The 24,767-nt window shown below is 52.7% G+C and overlaps 1 protein-coding gene across 1 annotated transcript in view; it reads right to left on the bottom strand.

The window, feature by feature from the left end:
* Nucleotides 1–18,315: 18,315 nt before the first annotated feature.
* LOC144159251 (copine-8-like) overlaps nt 18,316–24,767 on the bottom strand; it is a 41,372-nt gene continuing 34,920 nt past the window's right edge. The window contains exons 13-14 of the mRNA XM_077690628.1: nt 24,062–24,222; nt 18,316–18,734 (exon numbers count right to left, since the gene is read on the bottom strand). Of these exons, the coding sequence (XP_077546754.1) occupies nt 18,454–18,734; nt 24,062–24,222 (442 nt within the window). The 3' untranslated portion in view covers nt 18,316–18,453. The remainder of the gene's footprint in view (nt 18,735–24,061; nt 24,223–24,767) is intronic.

Below are 24,767 nucleotides of genomic sequence, written 5' to 3'. Positions count from 1 at the left end.
AACCGAGCACTTGCTGGAACGGAGCTTGTCTCAAAGCTTGAAACCCCGGCTGACCTAAGCCATATCTGACAAACAAACTAGACACTTGCGCCCCCTAGCACCTTCTGAATCAGGCATTCCAATTTCTGTGAATAAAAAATTGAATTGGAGAAACATTATTGCGAAATAGGATAGCCTATATGGCCCGCGTGTGATAAAAATACAGAAGGCTCTCAGCTGGCGTATCGAGAATCTCTAAACCAGTTCTTCCAATTGTATGGCGTATATCCCACACCACCACATGCCAAACGACTCGCGGGGACTGGCCAGGAAGAGGCCGCTATACGAGAGAAGCAATCACGGTAGTTAAGAAAAGAAGGAAGGTGTTACAAATAGGCGTTGCGGAAAATTAAATTATGGAGCAAAAAGAAAACGAAGATATGTAAACTACGTCAAACTGGGACGCGAAAGGAGCAGGTAGAAAGACGGTTTGGGAAAGAAAGGAAAAAAAAGTTTATTCCTCTGTCATAGCAACCAGTAAAACACGACAGGGAAATGTGCAGCGAAATCTGCAGCTGAGCATGATTTGCGGGTCGGAGGCTGTCTAGTGGGTATGCTTGGCGAGCGACGTCCTGCTGGCGGGTCGCTTCGGCAAAGGTGTACTGGCGTAATTTCCGTGACGGATATGACGTCAGTGAAATCTTGGGGTATCGCGGCCTAAAACACTTTCGTGTTAAAATATAAAACCTAAAACGAACAACCCTAGGTATAACGTACTCTTTAGTACTAAAGGTTGCTTCCCCGTAAGATGACCCTGAGTGCAGGGGTGCACCCTTTACAGGCCGCTTGCTTCGTTGTACTGGCGTCACTTCCGTGACGGATATGACGTCAGTGAAATCTTCGTGCATCCGGGAATAAAACACTTTCATGTAAAAAAGGAAGAAAGAAGGAACGAAGGCGTGGTAGGGAAGAAAGTAAAAGAACAAAAAATGAAGGCTAGCAAGGTGGGGCAGTGAGAACGCTGGGATCTTTGTTCCGCTTTCCTGAGCGTTTTATTGGGAATACTAATCGATTCACACCATGATGTGCATTATTCACTCTCGCTTTGAATTTTTCAGTTCATTTCCATTGTTTATGGCTCCAAAATTCTATCCAGCCGCCTAAAATGATATTTGTACAATGCCCCGTAATTAGACAAGAACCATTTCTTTTCTTTTACAACCACTCATGCTTGGCCGATCCCGTGATTGGTATGCCTCGTACCCTAAGGAACAACAACAATGAGAACGAAGGCATTGAGTAAAAACGCGCGCATTTTTGAAACGCAGTGTCTGAAGTGTCCTCCGAGGGCCCTCCAGCTCAACGCTACAGCCCTGGCTAGAGGGCCGTCCGGCGACACCAGAGTTTTTAATATTGCATGTCCTGAAACGTGCCTATAAAAGCGCCGCCCGCTATGGTGTAGAGGTTCTGTCTTAGCTTCTTTTTACGAACGGTGGAGGTTCGAGCCCTGCTCTTTCCATACTGTTTTTTTACATTTTTAGTTTTAATTACAATTTTAATGTGTCTTGTTAGTTTTTGGTGTTTTAAATGATACTTTCTCTTCGCTAGGTTGTGTTCGGTTAGTTTAAGTAACGTTCCGTAAATGGAGAGCCAGGTAGAGCCAGACGCGGCATTTTTTCATCAAAACGGCTGTGGACGTCGCTTTAGTGGAGGGCTTATGGTACCGTCGGACGGCACTCTAGACACAGCCTTTTTGAGACGATTGAAAGCCCGGCAGGACTACATTGTAGCTAGCACACAAGACGGCCAGATTCAAAATGAAATAAGTGGACGGCGTGGCAAAGATCCCGTTGGCAGAAACGCAGTGATTTCGCCCCGTATGAGAAAATCTGATGCACGAATAAGGAGCGGGGTATTTGCTTAACTGGTCTTTTGGGTATCGTAAGGAAGACAGCCGTCGGCAGGTGAGGAAAATAAGCTGCACTGTGTTCACTTCATTGCGAAAGGCGGTTACGAACGGGTCAGCCCACAAAGGTGTAATTGGTGTTTTAAACTTGGGCGCGGCAATAAAAACTGGCGAGAAAGACCTCGAAAACTGACGAGTGACTTATTAGGCACCTTTTGTGTACCGGAGAGAGAGAGAGAGAGAGAGAGAGAGAGAGAGAGAGAGAGAGAGAGAGAGAGAGAGAGAGAGAGAGAGAGAGAGAGAGAGAGAGAGAGAGAGAGAGAGAGAGAGAGAGAGCTTTTATTGCCCCAAGGGCTGGCTAATTTAGGGGAAGGTTGGTGGCCGAGAGAGGAAGGTCCCGGTTATGCATCCCGACATGGCTTCTTGAACGGCCGAACACGAGCAGCCCAACGCCCTCGCCCAGTGCTCACCGTCGGAGGTGCTCGAACTCTGTATCTACGTGAGTGGATCCGGCCACGCATTGGAGGAGGTCAAAATTGGCAATGACGCGCCATAGTTATGAACTGTACAGGAAAAAGGAAGGTGAAGATTGTTAGGACGCCAGCTCCCTCGAGCATCTAGAGCAGCGCGGCCGCCCACAAAATCTCCCAAAATCTATCCCACCAGGTGCCCGAAGACTTGGGTAGAGACGGCGCATCCTTTGACTAACTATCAAGAAATCCCACAGCGTTTTAAATTCTAAAGGAGCTCCTATTCCCCACACACAACTACTTAAGCAAGAGCCCAACCCTATATTCTGCTCTTGCAAACAAATAATTTTAGTCAGCGATCAACTTTCCACGTGCTTTATCTTACGCAGTTCTCTTCGTGTAATTTCCGCAATGCCCCGGGCACCCTGTACCTCATGGTGGGGTAGTGTTCTGCAAACCCTAATATTGTTATGATTCGAAAAAGAAAACTGCGAATAGAACTTAAGTTGAAATTAGAACCCATCCACATGATCCCGAACAGATCCCGAACCCATCCGGTGGGAGTAAGAATTGCCCAGCAACGGTCTCGACTCCCGCGCTTGCCTGGTTGAAAACGCCGTTGAAGCAGCAGTGTTTGATGGAGTCTTGACTCGACATTTTGATTGATTTATTGATTGAATGATTGATTGAACGTTTATTATCATTTGTCACATGAAGTTTACACACACTGATTGCACCCATAGCCAGAGGCTAGTGCAGGGTCCATAAGAAAAGTAATGGACAGAAACGGGAAATATCAATTACAGTTATCAATTATGTAATACAGGTATAGCTCTACAGACACTAAATATCACTTCCGTGTAATTATGAGCATATACTTTTACACAGTAGAGAACTGTTTATCTCCTTAAATAATTGGGTCACAGAAAAACAAAACTACACATGCGCATACAATAAAAAAAAAACCCGCCCGCATCTTCCCACGGGGGGAACTCGAGTAAATGCGTCGCAGAGTGGTGGGGGTATCGCGTGAATGTTGCGTAATTGGGTATGGTTTGGGAATGCTTAATCGTTATTTCGTCTTTATTATTATTATTTATTGAATGAAGGAGAAGCGAAGGCAAGGATTGTAAAGTTAAAGTCTGTCTTTATTGCTTGGTGCCGTCAAGCAAAGCGTCAAGTCAAGCGAAAGCCAAGCAAAGACGCCCTTGACTGAATTCCGAACGCGCGCTCCGCCGCTTATATACACACCGCCCGCGTTCGAGGGAGAGGAGTACGGGGGAGAGACGCGCATGCGCACACTTCCGTACACAAGCGCGCGAGCTTTCCACGCACCCACCACGCCGTTATCACGTGTACACGCCCTGCCGCCGTTACTGTTGAGCGCGACGCAGCGCACGGGTAGCTACGACGCATGCGCGCACAGACGCGCTCCCCCCGCTCCGCCGCAGCTGTTGTTGAGAGCGACGGAGCGCACGGGGTACACGCGCTCCTCCCGCACCGCCGCACCTGTTGTTGAGAGCGAGAAGGGTACGGGGGAGAGACGCGGACCTGCGCCTCGACGCGACGCGCATGCGCAGTGAGCGTGTGGACGGCGCCGACAACATCGACGAGTGACATCGCGAGCCTAAGAAATGCTCCGCATTTAAAAGTTCCGACAGGGCACCTTGTGGACGCACCCGGGCACATGAGAGTTAAAATACAAAGAACTCGACAGCTATCACATTCACACGCTATCACGTCAGTAAAGTTAATCTCTCTCTCTCTCTCTCTCTCTCTCTCTCTCTCTCTCTCTAAAGGCGGGAAAACTTGCTTCATCAGACCTTACGATAAAAAATCCTTCAGAGAGAGAGAGAGAGAGAGAGAGAGAGAGAGAGAGATAGAGATAGAGAGAGAGCATGGACTTCAATAGAAACAGAGAAAATGCTCCAGAGAGGTGTCGTCATTCAGGATGCCTTGAGCTCGGGTCGGGTTGATCTTCGAAGCCGGAGCTGGCCGACGCTCTCCCCCAAAGCTCTGTGCGAACGGGGGTGTTGGGGGGTCTAAGTTAGATTTGCCGCAGCCACCCATCATGTTTTTGAGGGCCCTGTGCTCTCCGCTGAAGCGTCAAAACGGAGAAAAGTGCGTGGGGTCAAAGAAGTGCCTTGTGGGGAGGTGAGTGACCGTCCGACAAATTATTGAGATTTCTGCATGTCCCGGCACCCAGAGAAACGGAAGTTCACATAGAGAGGATGACGATACCAATGTAAGGGCCCAAGCAATGCCATTTGCTCTGCATCTCTTCGTCTGTGTGTATAACTCTCTCCTGTAAACTGTCCAGCAGCTAGCCGTTTGCAACCTAATCCCAAATGGCGCTGATTTAAAAATTGGGGTCGAACCCTTGTAGTCGGGCTTTACGACTGGAGGTGCCTATCCGAGAGTGTGGATTGCAGAACTCTGCGCCAAGAGATGTTTGGGTGCTCATTCAAGTTCAGATGTTCATCATACGAACAGGGCGAAGGTCATGCGAAGTAGACATGCAGAAGACGCTCTTTTCAGCCCACGTAATGAAGCACTAGAAGAAGTGGTTAAATGTAACTACGCTGGACAAGTTGTCAGGGACAATCCCAAACCCCGAGAATGATATCAGGCCTAGAATTACAATGGGCTGAGTTGCTTTCGGCAAGCACTCTGAAGTAATGAACTGTAGGCTACCTGTGTCAATAAGAAAAAAGTTATGCAAGAAATATGCGTGGCTAGTGATGACTTATGAGGCAAAAACTTGAACACTTGCCATTTTACACGCCTAGAAATGTTTGAGCCAAAGTCTCCTCTTAGTTCCCGCCATGCACTTGTGGCAACCTCGACGTTTCATTTTTTTTTTTTTTTTGCTGAATCTTGATAGCGTTGATTTCTTAATTTCCTTTCGGAGTGCGTGTGAGAAGAGGTCGAAATCAGAAGCTTTTTCTGATCTATTCGGCGAATTATTTCTTCTTTCGTTCCTTCAAATGTACCGAGATATGCAAACACAAATGAAGAATAGCTTTGTCAATAGAGCAAACGATGACTCATTGAAAACGATCGCTCAACGTTAATTTGAAGGGCGTGGTCCTTCGTAAGGTATTTGTTCCTCACCTACGGAGATTATGATTCTGTTAAGAGTAATAGGAATTGTTCACTGATATAATATGTGGCAGCTAAAAACAGAGGAGGAATGCACCCAAACTTTTTTCTACTGTGGTTGTTTTCTCTGTTAGTGCAATGGGGCAGAATTCAGTTTCACGCGCTCGGTGCACCAATCTGTGTTAATAGACGGAAGAAATGATAGCCTAACTGATAGCCTAATGATGCACTCACCTTATTATTTGCGCGGATGACGCTATTGAGTTTTCTTTTAACGGTGTCTGTCATCAGGCTGGGAGTACGTGATGTCAACCCAGTGTAAATTGTTGAAACACGGCGCACATCTTGGCTCCTCTTTCAACGTAGATGTTGCGATAGGAGAATATGATGACATTTGGTGGGTTGACAGGACGGAGATGGCAGAAACTAACCAGAGACTCTTCCTCGGCGCGGGTCGCCATCGGGAGCCCGCCGTTACCTTGCCGCAGTATTGCGGAGATTTATCGATCACCCGGTTGATGATTCCTTGTTGAGTACCCATTCGGAATTGCCGCCCTTTGTCCTTGCCGTAATCTAGGGTGCCGCTTATGTGGTCAGCAGTTACCTTTGTATTACCGTTTGTGTACAGTGGAGAGTGGGCTGATGGGTCTTCGGTAGTTATGAGCTTTCATATTAACTTTTTGGTTTATTATATTTCAGTAGACATTTATTTAAATTCTGGCACCTTTGAAGGCCTGCGGCATTCTGCGAATTTTTACAAGCTTCACATCGCCTCCACCAGCCTTTAATAGATCCGTAGTTACTGCGTCATCTCCTGCAGAATTACCTAACTTCACCTCTTCCAGCACTTTTTTCTCTTCGTGTGTGGTTGACCCTAATGTGCCAATTAGCCTCTGTCGGCACTGTTACTTGGCCTTGCGTTTTCTACCAAGCCCGGACGACGAGCTGATCGAAGGTGCTTTGCATCGGCTGTGGTTTAAGGGTCAAACTCTGGCGGAAATTAACCTCATTGTTCTGAACCAACGCTGCTATCGTGTTCCTTAAGTCCTCAGGGGCCCGCCGATACCCAACCCGATGCCGTAAGTGCATTGTTTTGCACCTTGCGGCCATTCGAACTACCGAAGCGGCGGTCGCCTCGCTAAGCCTGACGCGCTAGCGGTGTGGCTTATCCCGGACCTGAACAGTCACGTCGTACCAGATGGCGAGTGCGTCATCGTGCGCCGTCCCTGAAGAAGCCCACCTGTCATCACACGCCGGCTCAGAGGATGAAGAGATGGAAACCCGCGACAACCAAGACGCCACCCCACCTTCGGAGGAAGATGCAACAGCTACTGCGCCCTGGATTCTCGTCGCCCGTCGCGCGAAGCGCCGCCGAGACCAGCGACTCCTTACCGCTCAACAGCAGTTGGCCGAAACGTCGGAGAAGCCCGCCCTTTGCAAAAGCCGGCCCGCAGCGCGTAGGGCCCGACAGCCTCCACTCCCTGCTGAAGATCTGAAGCTGGCATTTCGACCAAGAAATGGTCTCCGCCTTGCCAGGGTGAGCCCAGAAAAATTGCTAATGGCTATAGCCACTGAAGTAAAGCTGCCAGTTGGAGCAGTCAACATCAAGATGTGCGTAGACGGAGACCAAAACGTCCTTGTCGCGAGTACCCCTTGTGAAACTATAGCCATGAAGCTAAGCGAGATCAGGGAATTTAACAATTGATGGGAACTCCTACGAGGTTGCGTCATACGCGCCATCTCCAGACAATTCCTGCAAAGGGGTCATTCATAACATTGACCTTGACACAACCCCCGACACAGTCCTTAAACGTATCGAGGATCCAAGTTATGAAGTTCTAACATGTAGAAGGCTTGGGAACACGGAAACGATGGTTATCACATACTGCGGCAAACGCGTTCCCTATTATGTCAACTACAGTGGTATCCCGGTTCGCTGCTACCTCTACAAAAGAACGGTTCCTTATTGCCGCAAATGCAACGAGACTGGTCACAGGGAAGATGTTTGCCCACAACCCCCTAAAACGCCGAGGTGCGGAAAATGTGGGCTCTCTTTAACAACGGACCCGCATGACTGCCACCCCCAGTGCATCTTGTGCGGGGGCACCCACCCGACGGCGGACAAGTCTTGCGCCAAACGCTACCGGCCGCCTGTCAATCGTAGAAAGCCTCAGCTGCATAAGCAGCAGTCCTCCCGACAGGCCCGCTCTCCCTCCCCTGAACTCCGTGGCGGTGGTTCGCGCTTCCGCCAATCTCGCTCATCAACAAGGCGCAATGCCAGTCAGAGAAGGAGCATCTCGAAGCATCGTTCCGGACCCGTGATGAAGACGTCATTGAGGAAGCGGACGCCCTCCCGCGGCAGAACTCCAAGTGAAGGCCGGTCGAGGTCCCATTCCCGCCGATCAACGGTTCATTTCAACAACTCATCCAGCTGCAGCTCCCAGTTGAGGTCTCGATCTCCGTCAGAGTCCCGATCCCGCTCCAAATCCAAGCCACCGGCCAAGCAGCAAGCGAAAGGAGAGGAGCACAACCAGGTGAGCTGGGCTTCAGTTATCTCTCCCGCTGCTCGCCCCCCATCGCCTTCTCAGCAGTGTATCGAGTGTAACAAGCTCTAGGCAGAAATTCAAACACTAAGGACAAAACTCAAGAAGTTCATGGCAGAACAGACTAAGATTATTAACACTCTTACACAATCCATTTCTGCAGTCAGAGAGGTAACTTCTGAAGAAAAAACACCCCCACCTCCAAGCATTCCCCAACCAGACCAACAGCCAATAATCGAAAAGAAACGCAAAATAGAGAACCAAGAAGAACACACCACGGAGACAAACCCCCAGTATGTCACCAGAGAAACATTAAATGCCAGCCTTGGTGATGTTACAGCCCCGATACTACAGCAACTCCAAGCCATCGCCTCCCAACTTAATCAGCTTTCGGCTCAGGTTCAGAATACTCAACATAGAGTGGAGAGTCTCTAAACCCATGGACTACAATCCTCCCTGGCCGTCTTGCGCGCAGAGAGAAGCCATATCATCGCCCGGTATTAAATGACACGACTACTGACCTCCTCGTCAACCATGATGACCACTACTGCAAAATATAATGGGTGCTGTCCCACTGTCGTTTGGCAGTGGAATTGCAGGAGATTAAAAAATAAGGTGACCTTCAACAGCATATTGCTCATCAACAAGAACACCCCGACGTAACAGCGATTCAAGAATCAATGGTGGTTGCCAAGCTCCCGGGCTATATTACACAGACAACGCAAGAAGGCAGAGACGTGTGCACTTTAATTAAGAAAAAACATTACTGCCATCCACCACCAGCTCTCTAGTAACCCCCATGATTGCGTCCTTACAGAGCTGATTTCGCAGAAGCTCAAATGTACGAGCAGTCCGTTCATCCTTAACATTTATTGCCGCCCCAAAAACAAAGCGCCGGGATTGGCAGACATGATCCGACAAGCAAAGTTCCTGGCGGGTTCCAACCCATTCATCGTTGTGGGTGACCTTAACGCTGCTCACTCTGAATGGGGATACACGTACGTCACCAAACGGGGCAAAGAACTTTTGAAAATAATAGATGAGGAAAAGCTCACTCTCCTCACGGAGCCAAGTGCCCCAACTCGTATAGGCACGAGCACATCCCAGGATACTAGCCCTGACCTTACGCTCGTTGCACACGCCCCAAATGCCACCTGGAGCAATACGGAGGACAACCTCGGGAGTGATCATATGATACTACAGACGAAAATCCCAGGGCCTCAGTTCCGTACGGTCATCGGGGTAGCAAAACTTACTGATTGGCAAGCACTACGCTCCCATAGAAGAGGTAAAACAGAAGAAAAGATAGAAGACATCAGTCACTGGGTGAATACACTCGTGGAAGAAATCACGCACTACACAAAGAAACTCAGCCTCTCCGATGACATTACAGCGGTCGACCCACACCTGCTTCATTTATGGGAGGCAAGGCGCAGCCTTCTTCGTATGTGGAAGGTGCAAAGGCACAACAAGAGACTCCGAAAACGAATAGCTTTGCTCAACAAAGAGGCGTCAGCGTTCGCGGCCGAGCTCTGTAGGCAGAACTGGCTTCAGATGTGCGATGCTCTTCAAGGAAGACTAAGTACATCCAAGACGTGGAACATCCTCCGCTATCTAATCGACCGTTCTAAAAGTCAGAGTGAAACAAGTAAGACGATGAAAGCCATCATTCACCAATTTCCTGGCACGCAAGAAGACCTCTTACGGGAGCTACAGGCAAGATATTTTCCGCCTACACCCAGGGTGCAGTTTCCAGAGTACGGGGGATGCAGATCTCGATAGCCCAATAACATCAGCTGAAGTGAGGGCGGCTTTGCTTAAGATACGCCAGAACAGGTCCCCTGGCATGGACCGCGTGTCGAATAAGGCCCTAACAAACCTGCATGACGGCTCCGTGGAGGATTTGACTACCTACATGAATGAGTGTTGGGAGAACAGGGTGGTGCCACCGGCCTGGAAAGAAGCAGAGATTCGTCCCCTTCCAAAGCCAGGCAAAACACCTTGCATGGATAATCTTCGCCCCATCTCCCTCACTTCGTGCATCGGAAAGCTTATGGAACACGTCGTTCTTAACCGTGTACAAAGGTTTCTTGAAATGACGGACCAAATGCCTCACTCGATGTTCGGGTTCCGCCCGCACCTCTCAGCTCAGGACGTACTACTGCAGCTGAAGAAGGACATATATTTGAGGCAGCCAGTCTCACCACACCCAAAGCGATCCTGGCTTTAGACTTGAATGGTGCGTTCGACAATGTAACGCACGAAGCAATCCTCACAAATCTTGGCAACCTGGGTTGCGGGGAAAAGACGTACTCCTTCATCAAGAATTTTCTGTCTGATAGGAATGCGATCATTAAGATTGGCGACATCCAGTCGTCCCCCATAAAGTGTGGCAGTCGTGGTACACCACAAGGGGCAGTGTTATCGCCTCTACTTTTCAACATAGCCATAATAGGCTATTCCCCGACAATTAGAGAAAATCCCCAACATTAAGCATGTCCTGTATGCGGACGATATAACGATCTGGATTGCCAAAGGCTCTCCCGGCGTTATGCAAGACAACCTACAAACGGCAGCGGACGTCGACCGCACCTACGCCAGCCGATGTGGTTTAACTTGTGCCCCGCAGAAGTCGGAACTTATAATAGTACAAAAATGCCGCCGGGACATTTCTGACAACATCAAGATTTGGCTCGACGGCGTACTCATCAAACCGAAACCCTCAATCAAGATATTAGGGTTGACGTACCAGGAAAACTGCAAAAACACCCTGCTTCTCAACAGGCTCCAAGAAACCACGGCTCAAATTGTTTGGATGCTGCGTAGGGTAGCGAACAGGAGCCATGGACTAAAAGAAAACGACATGTTCCGTCTTCTGCTGGCCTTCGTCGTCTCCAGAATCATTTGCGTGGCTCCTTATGCGGTTTTGGGGACATCGGAGCGCGAAAAGCTAGACGTCCTTCTTAGAAAGGCATATAAACAAGCCCTGGCACTTTCTCCAAGCACCTCTACGGTATGACTCACGGCTTTGGGACTGCACAACACCATCGAAGAACTCATATAGGCCCACCTAACGGCCCAGAAAGTAAGACTCGGAGCAAGCCCAACGGGTAGGGAAACGCTAGCTACGCTTGGTTACACGGCGCCGCACATCACGGAAAACGCAGTGGACATCCCGCCTGAACTAAGGAACAGAATTCTTGTCCGTCCAATACCCCGGAACATGTCCCCTCAACATCATGAGGGAAGACGCCTAGCAAGAGCAACTGCGCTAGAAAAACAGTACGGAGGACAAGACAACGTCGTATATACAGACGCGGAGGAATACGCGAGGTACGGGGTAAGATCGGCGGCCATTACCTCCACAACCGACCTCCTTTCCAGTCTGACGCTTCGGTCGTCGAACAAAGAGCAGGCCGAAGAGACGGCTATCGCCCTTGCCCTCTCTCAGACAAAGGCCAAATTAATTATTATGGACAGCCAAGCCGCCTGCCGAGCATACCAAGCAGGTAGGGCTTCAAGACAAGCGCTTCGGGTTCTCCTTCAACGGCCACCGCAGAAGCAGGTCACAATCATTTGGACCCCGGCCCACTCTGCTCTTCGCGGCAACCAGACGGCACACGTCCTGGCCCGAGAACTCGCCTACCGGGCACCGCAAGAATAGTCGGAGCGAACCTGGCACCTGCTCCTCACATACGCTGACATCACCCAACATTATCGAGGACGAAGAAGAGCCTGCCTGTATGGTTACGTATCGGCTCCTTCTTCAACGGCTTTTAAACCGTGTTCGCTACCACCCACCTTCTTTTAGTGATACCCCGCTGCTTGCTAAGCGCCCCGCTTCATTTTAATACCCGATTTCCCCAGTTTCGTTGATCCGCGGGGCTGTTTAGCCCCATCACCGCCACTGCTGACTTAGGACTCGCAGCTATCATCGATTTCCCCAGTTTCGTTGATCCGCGGGGCTGTTTAGCCCCATCACCGCCACTGCTGACTTAGGACTCGCAGCTATCATGTCGGCGCCGCCGGCGCTACTGCGGCCCCCTGTGCTGGACTTGCAGCCGGCGTCGCTTCAACCTCCTGCGTCTACAACCCCAGTCATCACCACGCTGCCCCCGTTGACCAGGGCTTTGCCGCCACCGACCCAGAATGTGACCGTCCCTCGATCACCGGCGCCAGCCCTCGACGACGAGGAAATCTACGACGCCGAAATGTCGGCCCCCAACGAAAGTTTGCCACCGCGCCACACCGAGGAGGGCGATGACGACGACGGAGACGAGGGCTGGATCGTCGCGGGAAGGAGACTACGCCGACGCACAGCACCGAAAGTGGGTGAGCCGGCTTCTGCCTCTCCCGCAGCCTCAAAGCAGCATCAGAGTAGTTCTAACTTCGCTAGGAAAGTTACCACGCGACTGAGCAAGGCAGCGCGCCTACCCGTGCAGCTACCGCGCGGCGAAACCAAAATTATCCTCCGCCCGAGAGGCGGACTCAACGTAGCTCGCACGGAGGCCAAGCGCCTTATGTTGGCCATCTTTAAGGCCGCGGGGACTACCATGCAAGAGTCGAGTCAGGACACCATTTGCACAAACGCCGCACAGAACGTCATTATAGTCAGTACACCCAGCGACGACAGAGCTAAGAGGTACGTACAGATAAAGCAACTCCAGATAGGCAACGCCGAATACGAAACGTTCGCGTACGTATCGGCCCCTGACGGCACCGTAAAGGGCATTATCAGAGGGATAGATACGTCCGAATCGTATCAGGACTTACAAGCCAACATAGTCAACGCGGCCAACCCACTAGCGCTCGAGGCGCACAGGATAGGTAACACCTCCACAGTGATAGTGGCCTTCGATGGCAGCAAGGTGCCCAACTCCGTCAAGTACGGTGCTATGATAGTCAAATGTAGCCTATATCGCCAACACCACGAGTTCTGCCGTTGCTGCGGCAAGCTAGGACACCGCGCGGACGTATGCCCCAACCCGAAGACCAGGGTATGCCTGGCGTGTGGGAAGCGCGAGCCAGAGCCGAACCACGAGGCCACGTGCAGACCCCGTTGCAAACTCTGCGGTGGGGCTCACGCAACGGGCGCCACGGGCTGCACGAACCGTTTCAAGCTACCCCACGTGGTGGCGCAGCGTCGCGGGGAGCGCGCGCAACGACAGAAAGAAGCAGCGCCCCCGCGCAAAACGGCGGAGAACTTTCCACAGCTGCAAAGCGGGAACGCCCCCTTCGCGACATTGCGGGGCCAGAGGGGCGGCAACCTTAAGGCAACTACGTCAGCAGCTACGCCAATGACCGCGTCAACGCGAGCGAGCGGAACACTGGACAATAGGAGAGTGCAACTGCACCCGCCAACCGAAGTGACGTGGGCGGCGATGACATCAGGAGCGGTAACAATGGGCAAGCCGACCCGCGATGGCAACAACGGCCTCGGACGCGATTCCGCGCTCGAAAGAGAGCTACAAAGTTTAAGGCGCGAAAACGCAATACTAAGGGCCCAAATGGAACGCCAAGAGGATACCATCGCGGAGCTGTGCCGCAAGCTCGAGAAAGTGTTCGAGAAATGGCAACCGTCATTGTCGCCGGAGGCGAGCACCCCGACATCCTCTCCGGGGAGGGCGACGCTACCGACGGCCGCCCGCTCGCCCGTGAGGATACCACTCGAACCGGTCGAGGACGCACAAGACGACGACCCTTCCGCAACCGAAGGCGCAAACGTCGAGGCAATGCACGACGACATGGAAGCCGAGAACGAGCCCGTCAAGAGGAGGCGCGCGCTCAAGTCGAAGGCGCGAGACGACGCGCGGCAACAGTACGTAACAAGGGAAGAGCTCCAAAGCTACCAAGACGCCACGAATAGACAGTTTGAGACGCTCAACACCCGGCTATCGGCCGTGGAAGCAGCCCAGGCGGAGATGCTGTCGAGCTTCAAAGCCCGGTCCGACAAGATAGAGAACATGTTAGCGGCCCTGTGCAAGAAGCTCACGTCGCGATCGCGCTCAACAACACCGTCACCCAGACCGTCCCCGTAATGACGACGACGACGACGCAACCAAAACAACACGACCTCCTCGTATGGCAGTGGAACATCAACGGCCTGCGAGGGAGGAAGGCGACGCTCGCGCAATACGTAACGCAAGCGGAACGCCGACCGGACGTGATCCTGCTGCAAGAGACTCACAGCGAACACGCCCCGACACTGCCGGGGTACCGCACCTACGCCCTAGCACACCCCAAGGGCCCGGAACGCGGAGCCCGAGTGAGCGGCGGGGTCTGCACGTTCGTCAAGAAAGGCATAACGAGCCTGGAGCATACGCTCGCGCACACCGCGAACGTCGAGCACCTAACCGTGGAGCTGGTGGTCGGCCGCGGCAGCAAGAAGGAGCACGTCTACGTCACCAACGCATACGCGAAACCCCGGTACGCGCAACAACGATACGGAACAATCGTGGGGAAGCTCAAGCGGCTCGCCGAAGACCACACGACGCTGCTCTGCGGCGACTTTAACGCGCCGCACACGGAATGGGGCTACGGCCACGACACGGCAAAAGGAAAGAGTCTGCTGACGGAAACGCAAGCGGCCGGCTACCACCTCGTCAACGACGTTTCGATCCCGACCAGACACGCCCCGACGTCGGTGCACCGGGACACTAACCCGGACCTCGCCTTCAGTAACAACGCGAAGGCGAAGTGGAGAAACACCACCGAGACGCTCGGCAGCGATCACTGTCTTCTCGAGCTAACCGTTCCGTTAAAAGGCAGGGCGAGCCCCAAACGCACACACAAGCACACAGACTGGAACGCATTCCGGACCAACCTTGCGAACGTACCCAACGTCATAGACGACATAGAGAGGTGGACGGAGGCGATCCGCCGGGAATCAAAGAGGGCCACCACCGAGCTCGAAGCCGAGGAGGAAGTCAACGAGGTAGACAGCCGGCTCGCGCACCTCATCGAGGCGCGCGACTCGTTGAAACGCCGATGGCGAACTCAGAAACGCAACCGAACGCTTCGCAAGCGCGTGGCGCTCCTTAACAAGGAAATCGAAAAGCACTGCGCAGCGCTCAACCGCCAACGTTGGCACGCCGTATGCCAAGAGGCCGACGGACAGTTACACAAGAGTAGGACTTGGAAGCTGCTGCGCCACCTCCTCGACGAGAGTAAGACCAAAGGGGAGCAGCAGCACGTCCTGGCGCGCACCCTCCTCAAGGCTCGCAGGGAGCTAGAGGACGACGAGGTGCGGCGCAGACTGGACGCTAAGTACCTGCCAGCCACGCCGCCGACTCCGCTACCGGACTACGAGGGCGAGCCCAACGAGGCGCTCGACGCCGACATCGAAGAGTGGGAGGTGCGTGCGGTCCTGCAAAAGCTCAACGGCAAGTCGGCGGCCGGCCCGGACGGCGTGTCCAACAAGGAACTACGAAACCTGAGCGACGAGGCCAGCACCGCGCTCACGACGTTCTACAACGCTTGCTGGCGGAGCGGCACCCTACCCCCCAAGTGGAAGGAGGCTCGCACGGTGCTAATACCCAAGCCGGGCAAGCCGCCAGACATCGAGAACCTGCGTCCCATCTCGCTCACGTGGTGCGTGGGCAAGGTGCTGGAGCATGTACTACTTAACCGATGGCAAAGGTATCTCGAGGACGGCGAGCACTATCCCAACACGATGCTCGGCTTCCGTGCGGGCCTCAGCACGCAAGACGCCATGCTGCTTCTGAAGCACGATATTATTGATAATAAGAGATCCGTAGACAACGCCGCCGTCCTGGGCCTGGACCTAAAAGGCGCCTTCGACAACGTTCGCCACGACGCCATACTACGGCAGGTGTCCCGCCTCAACATGGGAAGGAGGACGTTTGCCTACATCAGAGACTTCCTCACGGCACGCACAACGACCATCGTGGCCGGAGACTTAGAACTACCAACGAAAACGTTGGGCAGCGTGGGCACGCCGCAAGGAGCGGTGATCTCTCCGACGCTATTCAACCTGGTGATTATCGGGGTTGCGGAACGCCTCGGCACCGCTCCCAACGTCCACCACACAATCTACGCCGACGACATCACCATCTGGGTGCCGGGCGGCAGCGACGGAGAGATTGAAGACTAGCTCCAATGCGCGGTGAAAGCGGTCGAAGACCAGCTCGAGGGAACGGGGCTGCAATGCTCCCCCGCCAAGTCGGAGCTACTAATCCTGAAGGCCCCGCGAAGCCCCAGGAACGGGAAGGCGGGAAACATCCAAGTGCGCACGGGCGACGGATCGGCCATACCCGAGGTAGAGACCATCAGAGTCCTCGGACTACACATCCACGAACACCGACGCAACGCTCACACCGTCAAGCAACTGCAAATCAAAGCAAGCCGAGCAGTCGGCCTCGTCAAGAAGATTGCCAACAGGCACGCCGGCATGAAGGAACGCAGCACGCTCAGGCTGGTCCAGTCGTTCGTCATAAGCCACTTGGCGTACGTGGCTGCCTTTCACAACTGGACCACGGCCGAACGCAATAAGCTCGACGCTCTCATACGCCGGGCATACAAAGCTGCGCTGGGCTTATACACCCACACAAACACACAGAACATGCTTGACTTAGGCTTGCACAATACGCTGAGCGAGATTATAGAGGCGGAAGCAACGGCGCAGATAGCCAGACTGGAAACCACGCGCACGGGCAGGGCCATTCTTGTCGCGGTAGGACACGAAACGAGGCTGCGGGAGAGCAAGAGACGGCTGCCGCTGGCGCGCGAGGCCCGCGACAGCATCCGCGTCGCACCGATCCCACGGCACATGGATCCAACAGAGAACCATGAGCGTCGCCTGGCCAGGGCTCGCACCCTGGCAGAGACGTACGACGACGACGCCGGCGCATTGTACGTCGACGTGGCCCGATACCCCGACAACCACCGACGTGCCTACACGGCGGCGGTCGTGCAAGCAACCACCGGCAGAGTCGTCGCGGCGTGCAGCGTGCGTGTGGAGACGGCCACGGAGGCGGAGGAAACGGCCATAGCGCTGGCGGCAACCGCCAGAGGATGCACGACGGTGCTAAGTGACTCGAGGGAGGCTATCGCCAATTTCGCAAGGAACCAAGTGTGTGCGAACGCAGTGAGGGTGTGCGGAGCCCTGGACTCACGGACGCCGATAACCTTACGATGGTTCCCGGCCCACATGGGCAGCGTGGGACCCGTTCGCAACCGCAACGAGGACGCGGACAGGGCGGCGAGGGCGCTAACCGGACGCCCCGTCGGCCCGCGCGCCGCGTCACCTCGTGCGGCCAAGGAAAACAACGCCGCCAGAGACAACGACAACGACAACGCAGAAGACGCGGGGTTGGAAGAACAGGAGCCCGCACCGATTACAACGTATGGAGGGGTCCTGGAATGGCACAGGGAGCAACGTAAACGCTACCCTGCGCCGCACCCGGACCTCACCCGGCAGGAGGCGGCGCTCCTCCGACAACTCCAAGTGGGAGCGACGTGGACCCCGGTGTGGGCCGTGCATGTCACGCCCGAACGATTCATTACGGACCAGTGCGCGGTGTGCGGGGCCGCGAGGGCGACCATGACCCACATGATGTGGGAGTGCAACGACGCGGAAGAGGAAACAAACATACTACCGCCCCATCTCGCGCGTGCGGTGCGCGAGACAGACAAGGCCGCACAGAAAGCCGCCGCGCAGTTTGCGCTGGCGGCGATCACACGCCAGCAGTCACGGCCGGCACCCCCCTCCTAGTGAGGGAGAGCCACCGTGACCTTTTAGCCGGCAAATAAAGATGTTGTTCCCCCCCCCCCCAACATTATCGACTAGCGAGACAACTCTATCCCCCAGTCACTGATCAGGCCACGAAAGAACAGGAAGTCATCCTGAGACAACTGCAGACTAATACCTACCCCCACCCAACACGACTACACGCCATCCACCCCACTCTTTACGATCCCCTATGTACTCACTGCCAAGCACCAGGCACGCTGTACCATATTGTCTGGGAATGTCAACTGAACCCAGATCTTCCCCCCAACCCCAACCCCTCACGCGAGCAGTGGGAGAGTACGCTGGCCAGCTCTTCTCCTGAAACGCAGCTTTTGCTGGCTGAAAGGGCGAAGACAGCCGGCCGTACCAGGGGAGTCTTGGACTGAAGACCCCGACCACAAATATGCTCACTCCAACAGTGATTAAAATTGCTCTCTCTCTCTCTCTCTCTCTCTCTCTCTCTCTCTCTCTCTCTCTCTCTCTCTCTCTCTCTCTCTCTCTACCAAGCCCAGTACGGTCGCAAAAAGATGGACCATTGCGTTGTTCTTGTGAGAAACGTTTATTTAGCTTAAACAAAATCCAGGAGGTGTGTCAGCTATAATAGGCCTCCTGTGGCAACAAAATTGGGTGGGCTGTAGGCAGCTAACGATCTGAAAAGACAGGTCAACAGGTGCTTCATGAAAGAAACTTGGGCCGTTCGGATCACCGGTCGATGCTAATCTGGTTCGCGTAATTGGCACGCGTAGGTCCCGACGGGAGACGTCTTGTACCGGCTTGGCCGGGCTTGATGCCATTCTTGGTCATGTAGCTGATGACCTGCCCCGGGATTTCGGCCAGCACCTCCTTGGCGATCAATGCCCGGTTGATCTGACAGTTGCTCCCTTGGACGAACTTGTTGAAAGCAACAAACTGCACAATGTCTCGTTCGGCCAGCCGACTTCCGGAGCTCAATCGCGTCGCGTCACCGTCCAGAACCTCCATTGCTGCAAATATATCAGGTACGCGTAAACATACAGACTCGTTATGCAGTTTTACTTACAACTGGCCAAACTGCCGCACTTTCTCCATTCCCTTACGTACAGTGCTCACGGATTGTACATGTGTACAGCGCGTACATGAGTACAGCGCGTGGCCTGCGGTACATGCAGCGCCGCCCGTGGACGCCCGTGCAAGCTAGGTGTTGCATTGTGGCATACCACGAGGGTGAGAGCGCTTTAACCGTAGGCTTGCTGCTTCCGGTTGCCAATAAGCGGGGCTGTGGTTCCACTCAGCGACAACGGTGCGCTGCGAGCCTGGAGCGCGTTTGTGCGCCGGTGGTAGCCGGCCGGCGGTCCGCGCAGCCAATTTCGCGACATCGTCTGCTCGGGCGCTCTTCTTACGCGTGCCATTCGGATGCGACACAAATGATGTGCGTGTAAGCACGGTCACGCTTATCTGAATAATATGAGCGTCTGCACGAAGGAACAGCCAACTTTATTCCATGATATAAACTAAAAAAGAGGAGAGCCGACGAAGGACTAATGCACTGCACTACACGCGAACGTGCCTGCAAAGGCGTCTTTCCTTTTAAAGACGATAGTCGTTCTTGGGCTACTTAAACCCGGAAATTTTAAGTGCAATGCACTTCTTAAGCGACCCTGAACCTGCGTCCACCGGCGATGTCCGCGCACGTGGAGATGGGCGCGCGCAGCCTGGCCGCTGACATAGCACATACCCACGTGGGGGATTGGCCAGGAATCTCCTCGTCTTCCTTGGCAACGGGGGGAGATGGGCGCGCGCTGCCTGGCCGCTGACATGGCACATACCCACGTGGGGGATTGGCCAAGAATCGGGCGTGAGAAGGGCTAATGCACCTGCTTAAAGGAGTACTGACACGAAATTTCAAAGCTGAGATCCGCTCTAGCAATCAAGTACAACGACAACACAAATAGGTGTCTGTGAATAAATGCAACGTTCTTTCTTTGTAGTTGTGTGTGTGTGTGTGTGTGATCTCTCTCTCGCGAACATTACCGAACCGCGCAAATTCAACTCGTGCATTCGCACTTTCACATTCTTCCCCTCGGGGAAATGCGGGGAATTTTTTATTATTGGTCTGTCTGTATGTCTGTATGTCTGTCCGTCTGTCTGTCTGTGACTCGATACAGCCACCAGGCCAAAGCAAAACAACGCCTGCGCAATAGTTTTATATAGTCACAGCTAAATCTAACCGTCTTGGTCCGGTGTAATGTTCATGCTTGTCAACATTGTTGAAGAAGAACAAGATATTACGCAAATATGAGACAACAAATCAATACAGAAGTGATGTTTGCAGTGTTCCTTTATAAAAATTCAAACATGCTTGACTTTTGCGAAATTAAATACGTCATCAACTACAGAAAAAGAATTCACTCCGCTGTCGCCTGCTGTCGCCCGCGCCACTATAGCTTCTGGCGCCGTTTTAAGAAATCAACCGGCAACAGTTACGCAAGGTTCCACTAGATAGTTTCCACGTTCTGCTTGCAACGCACGTGGAGTAGGGAAACGCGGTTCTATAAACGTTGAAGTAGGGTGCCTCGATTAACGCGCGTCTTCGCCGTACGGCAGCGTTCGCATCGAGACACCCGGTTTGGAGCAGTGGAACGCGGGAAATTTAAAATGATTTAAGCAAACATTTGGCGTCTTTACCTTGTGAGGAGCGCGACGCAAGAGGAACAGCATGAGAGGTGAGCGGTAAAGCGAAGGGAGGCATTTACTTCGCAAAAGCCGATAAAGACTATCGTCTTTTGACGTCATTTGCAACAAAAGGAGCAGATACGCGGCCAATTTTTTTTTTTTACTTTTCATCCTGGAATAAAGTTTGCTGTTCCTTCGTACAGAAGTTTCTTTTATTCAGATAAGTGTGACGTTGCATTACATGAATATTACTGTGCCGCATTGGAAATGCACGCGTAACAAGAGCGCGCGCACACGATGTCGCGAAATCGGCTGCGCGCACACCCGGGCTACTGCCGTCGGCTCACAAACGCGTTCCAGCGCTCCAGACTCGCAGCGCCCCGCTGTCGCTGCGGGGAACCACAGTCTCGCTCATTGGCAACCGGAAGCAGTAAGCCTACGGTCAACACCATAGGCGTGCACACAGGGGGGGCAGGGGGGGCGGCCGCCCCCCCTAATCATCTGAAGGGGGGCGCCAAATTTGCCCCATACCTTGCCGATGTAACACATGAAAGTAAAAATTTCTGCTCAGAAATATTTTGTGTGTTGCAATTCCATCGGATTGAAATAAAATTTTTACAAACATCCCTCTTTGCACTGCGTTCGGACCGCTAGGCCTTCAGTGGGAAGAGGTCGGGAGCTGATGTAAGGGGGGGGGGGGGGGGGGGGCGCAGCGCTAAGACTTTGCCCCCCCTAATTGAGAACTCTGCGCACGCCTATGGTCAACACGCTCTCAACTCCGCGGTATACCACAATGCAACACCTCGCTTCCACGGGCGTGCACGGGCGGCGCTGCATGTACCGGCGGCCACGCGCTCGCAGTGTCGCGTTTCAATCCGTGAGCACTGTACAGCCTAGAAATGCCCACTGACCACCGAGGACTTGCATCAGGGCCAGCGAAACCTGATCCAACGGGCCACCCGAGCAGCGAAAGCACGCGCTACCTGGACTAAGGAGCTTAAATAAAGTTTATCCAATCCAATCCAATCCAATCCAATGGACTAAGGAAGCCACTTAGCTGCTCTTAATCTAAAACCTGTTCGATAAACATTCATCCCGCATTCTCATCAGTGGTTAAAAAGAACGCAGATACCGCTATTTCACTTTGTGTCAAAGCAAACTTCCCCAGCGGATGGGTTTATTTACGACGAGCGAGATGTTGTTCTGGTTGTGAGGAAAAAGCCCGTCTGGACACGTTCACTCCACAGTGCATCATTGTCGTCATCATCATCCTTACCCGCTCCTCACTTAACGTTGGTGAAGGCGGGAGACAGTTGTGGGTGAGTAGACATAACAGTAAAATGAAATGTCCTTTCATGGAACGAACTCATTATTTCTGCGTCGTGAGAGACAGTGATTGGTATGTGATACATGAGGATGAGTGCATGCAGTCGTTATCCCGGGAACAAAATAATGTCATCCTCTGATTATAAAAAAAGGAACCTTTCTGATGTGGCTTGCGTACTACAAATATGCCAGTCATTGGCCGTCACATCGTTACCAATTATTGAAAGAAAAAGAAATGCCCAGACATTTATGTCTCTGGCTATCTTTGCGCGCTCCGAAGGTTGAAATGGGCAAGCACGTTAGGCGGACGTACGCTGTCTATAGCGATGTGAACAATTCAGAAATCGATCCACGGGATTCTAACCTGCGCCGTCTCGGTCGCGAAACAAGTGCGATTTACAGGGCTCGCGGTCAATGAAAGAGTGCGGAGAAATAACTTCTCCTGAAGGCATGGTCAAGAACATAGTTTTATACTAGTATATGCTAGAGAGAGATCTGGCGCCTCTGTCTAAGCGAGCCGCGCTTCAGCGAGCGTTCCGTCATGTACAGGCAGGAACGTTCCGCTTGTCCTTGGCATGGCTCATGAACAGGCTTAAAAGTTGCCTCTGACTGCAAAAAAGCAACAATACTAGAGTAGAAGATTAATCAAATTTCTTTTGTTATTATAAAATTGAAGTTCCAAAAGAATTTATTTGTCAGGGATTACTTAGAAGTTTAATGCAAGATGAACAAGTAAAAGATGTTACCCTGTTTTGTTGATTTTGGCTTCGAGACAAAAAAAGGAGCCTTGTGGCTAGCCAAGCCAAGTAGGCGGGGAACGTCGATAGCTGCAACGACGACGCCCACGGCGGCCCGCGATTGCAGCGCCACACTTCCCTGTAGTGTATATTAGTATGAAACTGTACGGTTAAGAAGCCCTAAATTGCCATGAGAACTGACGCAATCAGACCGTCAGGATAGCATACTCCATAAAGGTGAGCATCGACAGGAACACCACGCTTTACCAACGCGGTTCTTGCGCTTTCCGGTCTTTGCTTGATTCAGCCCCGAGAAATTTTCACCAAGGACAAGCGTCGAAGCGGCGTTTTACTCCTGCGTCCGATGCGTTTCAATACATTGAAAAACGAGGTAAGGTAGGTGCAGTGCAGGTACAGCTACAGAACCAGCAGCGGACCGGGGTGCTCCCGGCGGATGGGGTAAGGATGGGGTGAAGGTCCGATGGCGACGAATGGCGACGGATGGGTGAGGATGAGAATGGCGACGGACGGGGTGATGGTCCGATGGCATCCGTGCAGTCTAGGCAGCGCTAATTCCGAAGGCGCTTCAGATAGCCCGCACCATTTGTATGCGCAACTGCTAAGAACACACAAACCAAATTCACTCATTAGCGGAACGGCGTTAAAGAAGGTCTGGTAGTCCTGTTGGGGATCAATGTACACCCGCCCAATTTTTTACCAATATCACGCGAGCGTCGACCGTTCGGTCGATCAGCGCCGTGTGATGGAGTGATACGGCAAACTCGGCGAGAGTATAGCCGCATGCGCACTAAGCAAAGGCCGCTGCTGTCGTCGTCTGCTAGGCTGTTCCAAGAGCAGAGGACCGCCCCCGATTTTTGTTATTCGCTTATCCCTCTGCCTAGCCATACTCGAAATCTTTCTTCAGTGCCAATTTCGTGGCACCAACAGAAAACGGTAATCAGCGTTGCCGAACGATCCTTGCGCTGAACGAACCTTGCGTTCGGCAACGCTGATAACTGTTTTCAGTTGGCGCAACGTGCCTGGTCTTGAAGAAAAATTTCGAGTATGACAGGCAGTGTGATAAGCGAATAACAAAAATCGGGGGTGGCCCTCTACTCTTGGAACAGCCTAGCAGATGACGGCAGCAGCGGCCTTTGCTTAGTGCGCATGCGGCTACTCTCGCCGAGTTTGTGGTATCACTCCATCCCGCGGCGCTGATAGACCGAACGGTCGACGCTCCCGTGATATTGGTAAAAAATTGGGCGGGTGTACATGGATGTCACATCCTGTGAAACAGCACTGCTAAGTGCACTTGCTTGCTTTGGTACGTCGGCGGACCAAGTTACCACCCCGAATAAGCAAACAGTCGTCACGCACCGTGAATGGGTGGTAACATTACCCTGCTCGCATACACCAGCAAAAGTAGGCACGAGAATTCCCGCGTCGTGTACCGGGAGAGGTATTTTGCAAGCCATTTAGTTTATTTCACAAACAGCCGAGATGAGCTGTGAGGTTTTAAAACGCCCTTACAACGGCCGCCGTGTATAGAGTGTCACGCAAGTAAGAAGTTCTGCTACATGGCGACAGGCGCTCACCTGAAAAGTCGGCGTTGCCGACGCCCACAATGATGATAGACATCGGCAGGGAGGAGGCGTCCACGATGGCCTCCAGTGTGTTTTCCATGTCGTCGATCACGCCGTCCGTGAGGATGAGCAGCACGTAATACCTATTGCCGTCGGAATACATGCTTGCGAACCTGAGGCGCAGATGCGGGAACATATGAACATCGGTAGCTTTTCTAGGAAAGCTTCGGCTCAAAAGTTCAAATTTTATTCCCTCGTTACCTCTTCCTTACCTACTCCCTCCTCACTCTCTCTCTCTCTCTCTCTCTCTCTGTATGTAGTTGTCTACAACAACAATTCGGCGTGATATTCAAACTCATATGCACACGCATGCGCATCAGCCTGCATCGATGCGCTTTCAAATGCCTGGCGTGAGAGGTAGAAGTAAGAACTAAAGTAGCGTAGAAAACCGGGCTAGTTGGTACAGATTCATATTCACAGCACAAAAAATAACGGTACAACGGGAAAGAACACACTGGACAGGCGCTGAATAGTAGAAGGAAGAAGTAGAGAGTGGAATCAGAGCATTAGGCAGCGCTCCAAACGCCCTTCTTTCGCGTGCACCCCCGCCAACGCGATGTTCTGTAACCTAATATTGAATAGTGTAACCCTTCTATACGTAGTGTTTAGTGAGTAGTGCGTGCAGTAAATGAAAGATCGATGCCGCAGGCGGCCCGTG

Source organism: Haemaphysalis longicornis, unplaced genomic scaffold (genome assembly GCF_048455015.1).
Source record: "Haemaphysalis longicornis isolate Haplotype H1 unplaced genomic scaffold, Haemaphysalis longicornis Haplotype H1 scaffold_10, whole genome shotgun sequence".
Taxonomy (NCBI): Eukaryota; Metazoa; Arthropoda; class Arachnida; order Ixodida; family Ixodidae; genus Haemaphysalis; species Haemaphysalis longicornis.
The sequence above is the reverse complement of the archived record's forward strand: the minus strand, read 5'-3'. Positions and strand labels throughout refer to the sequence as shown.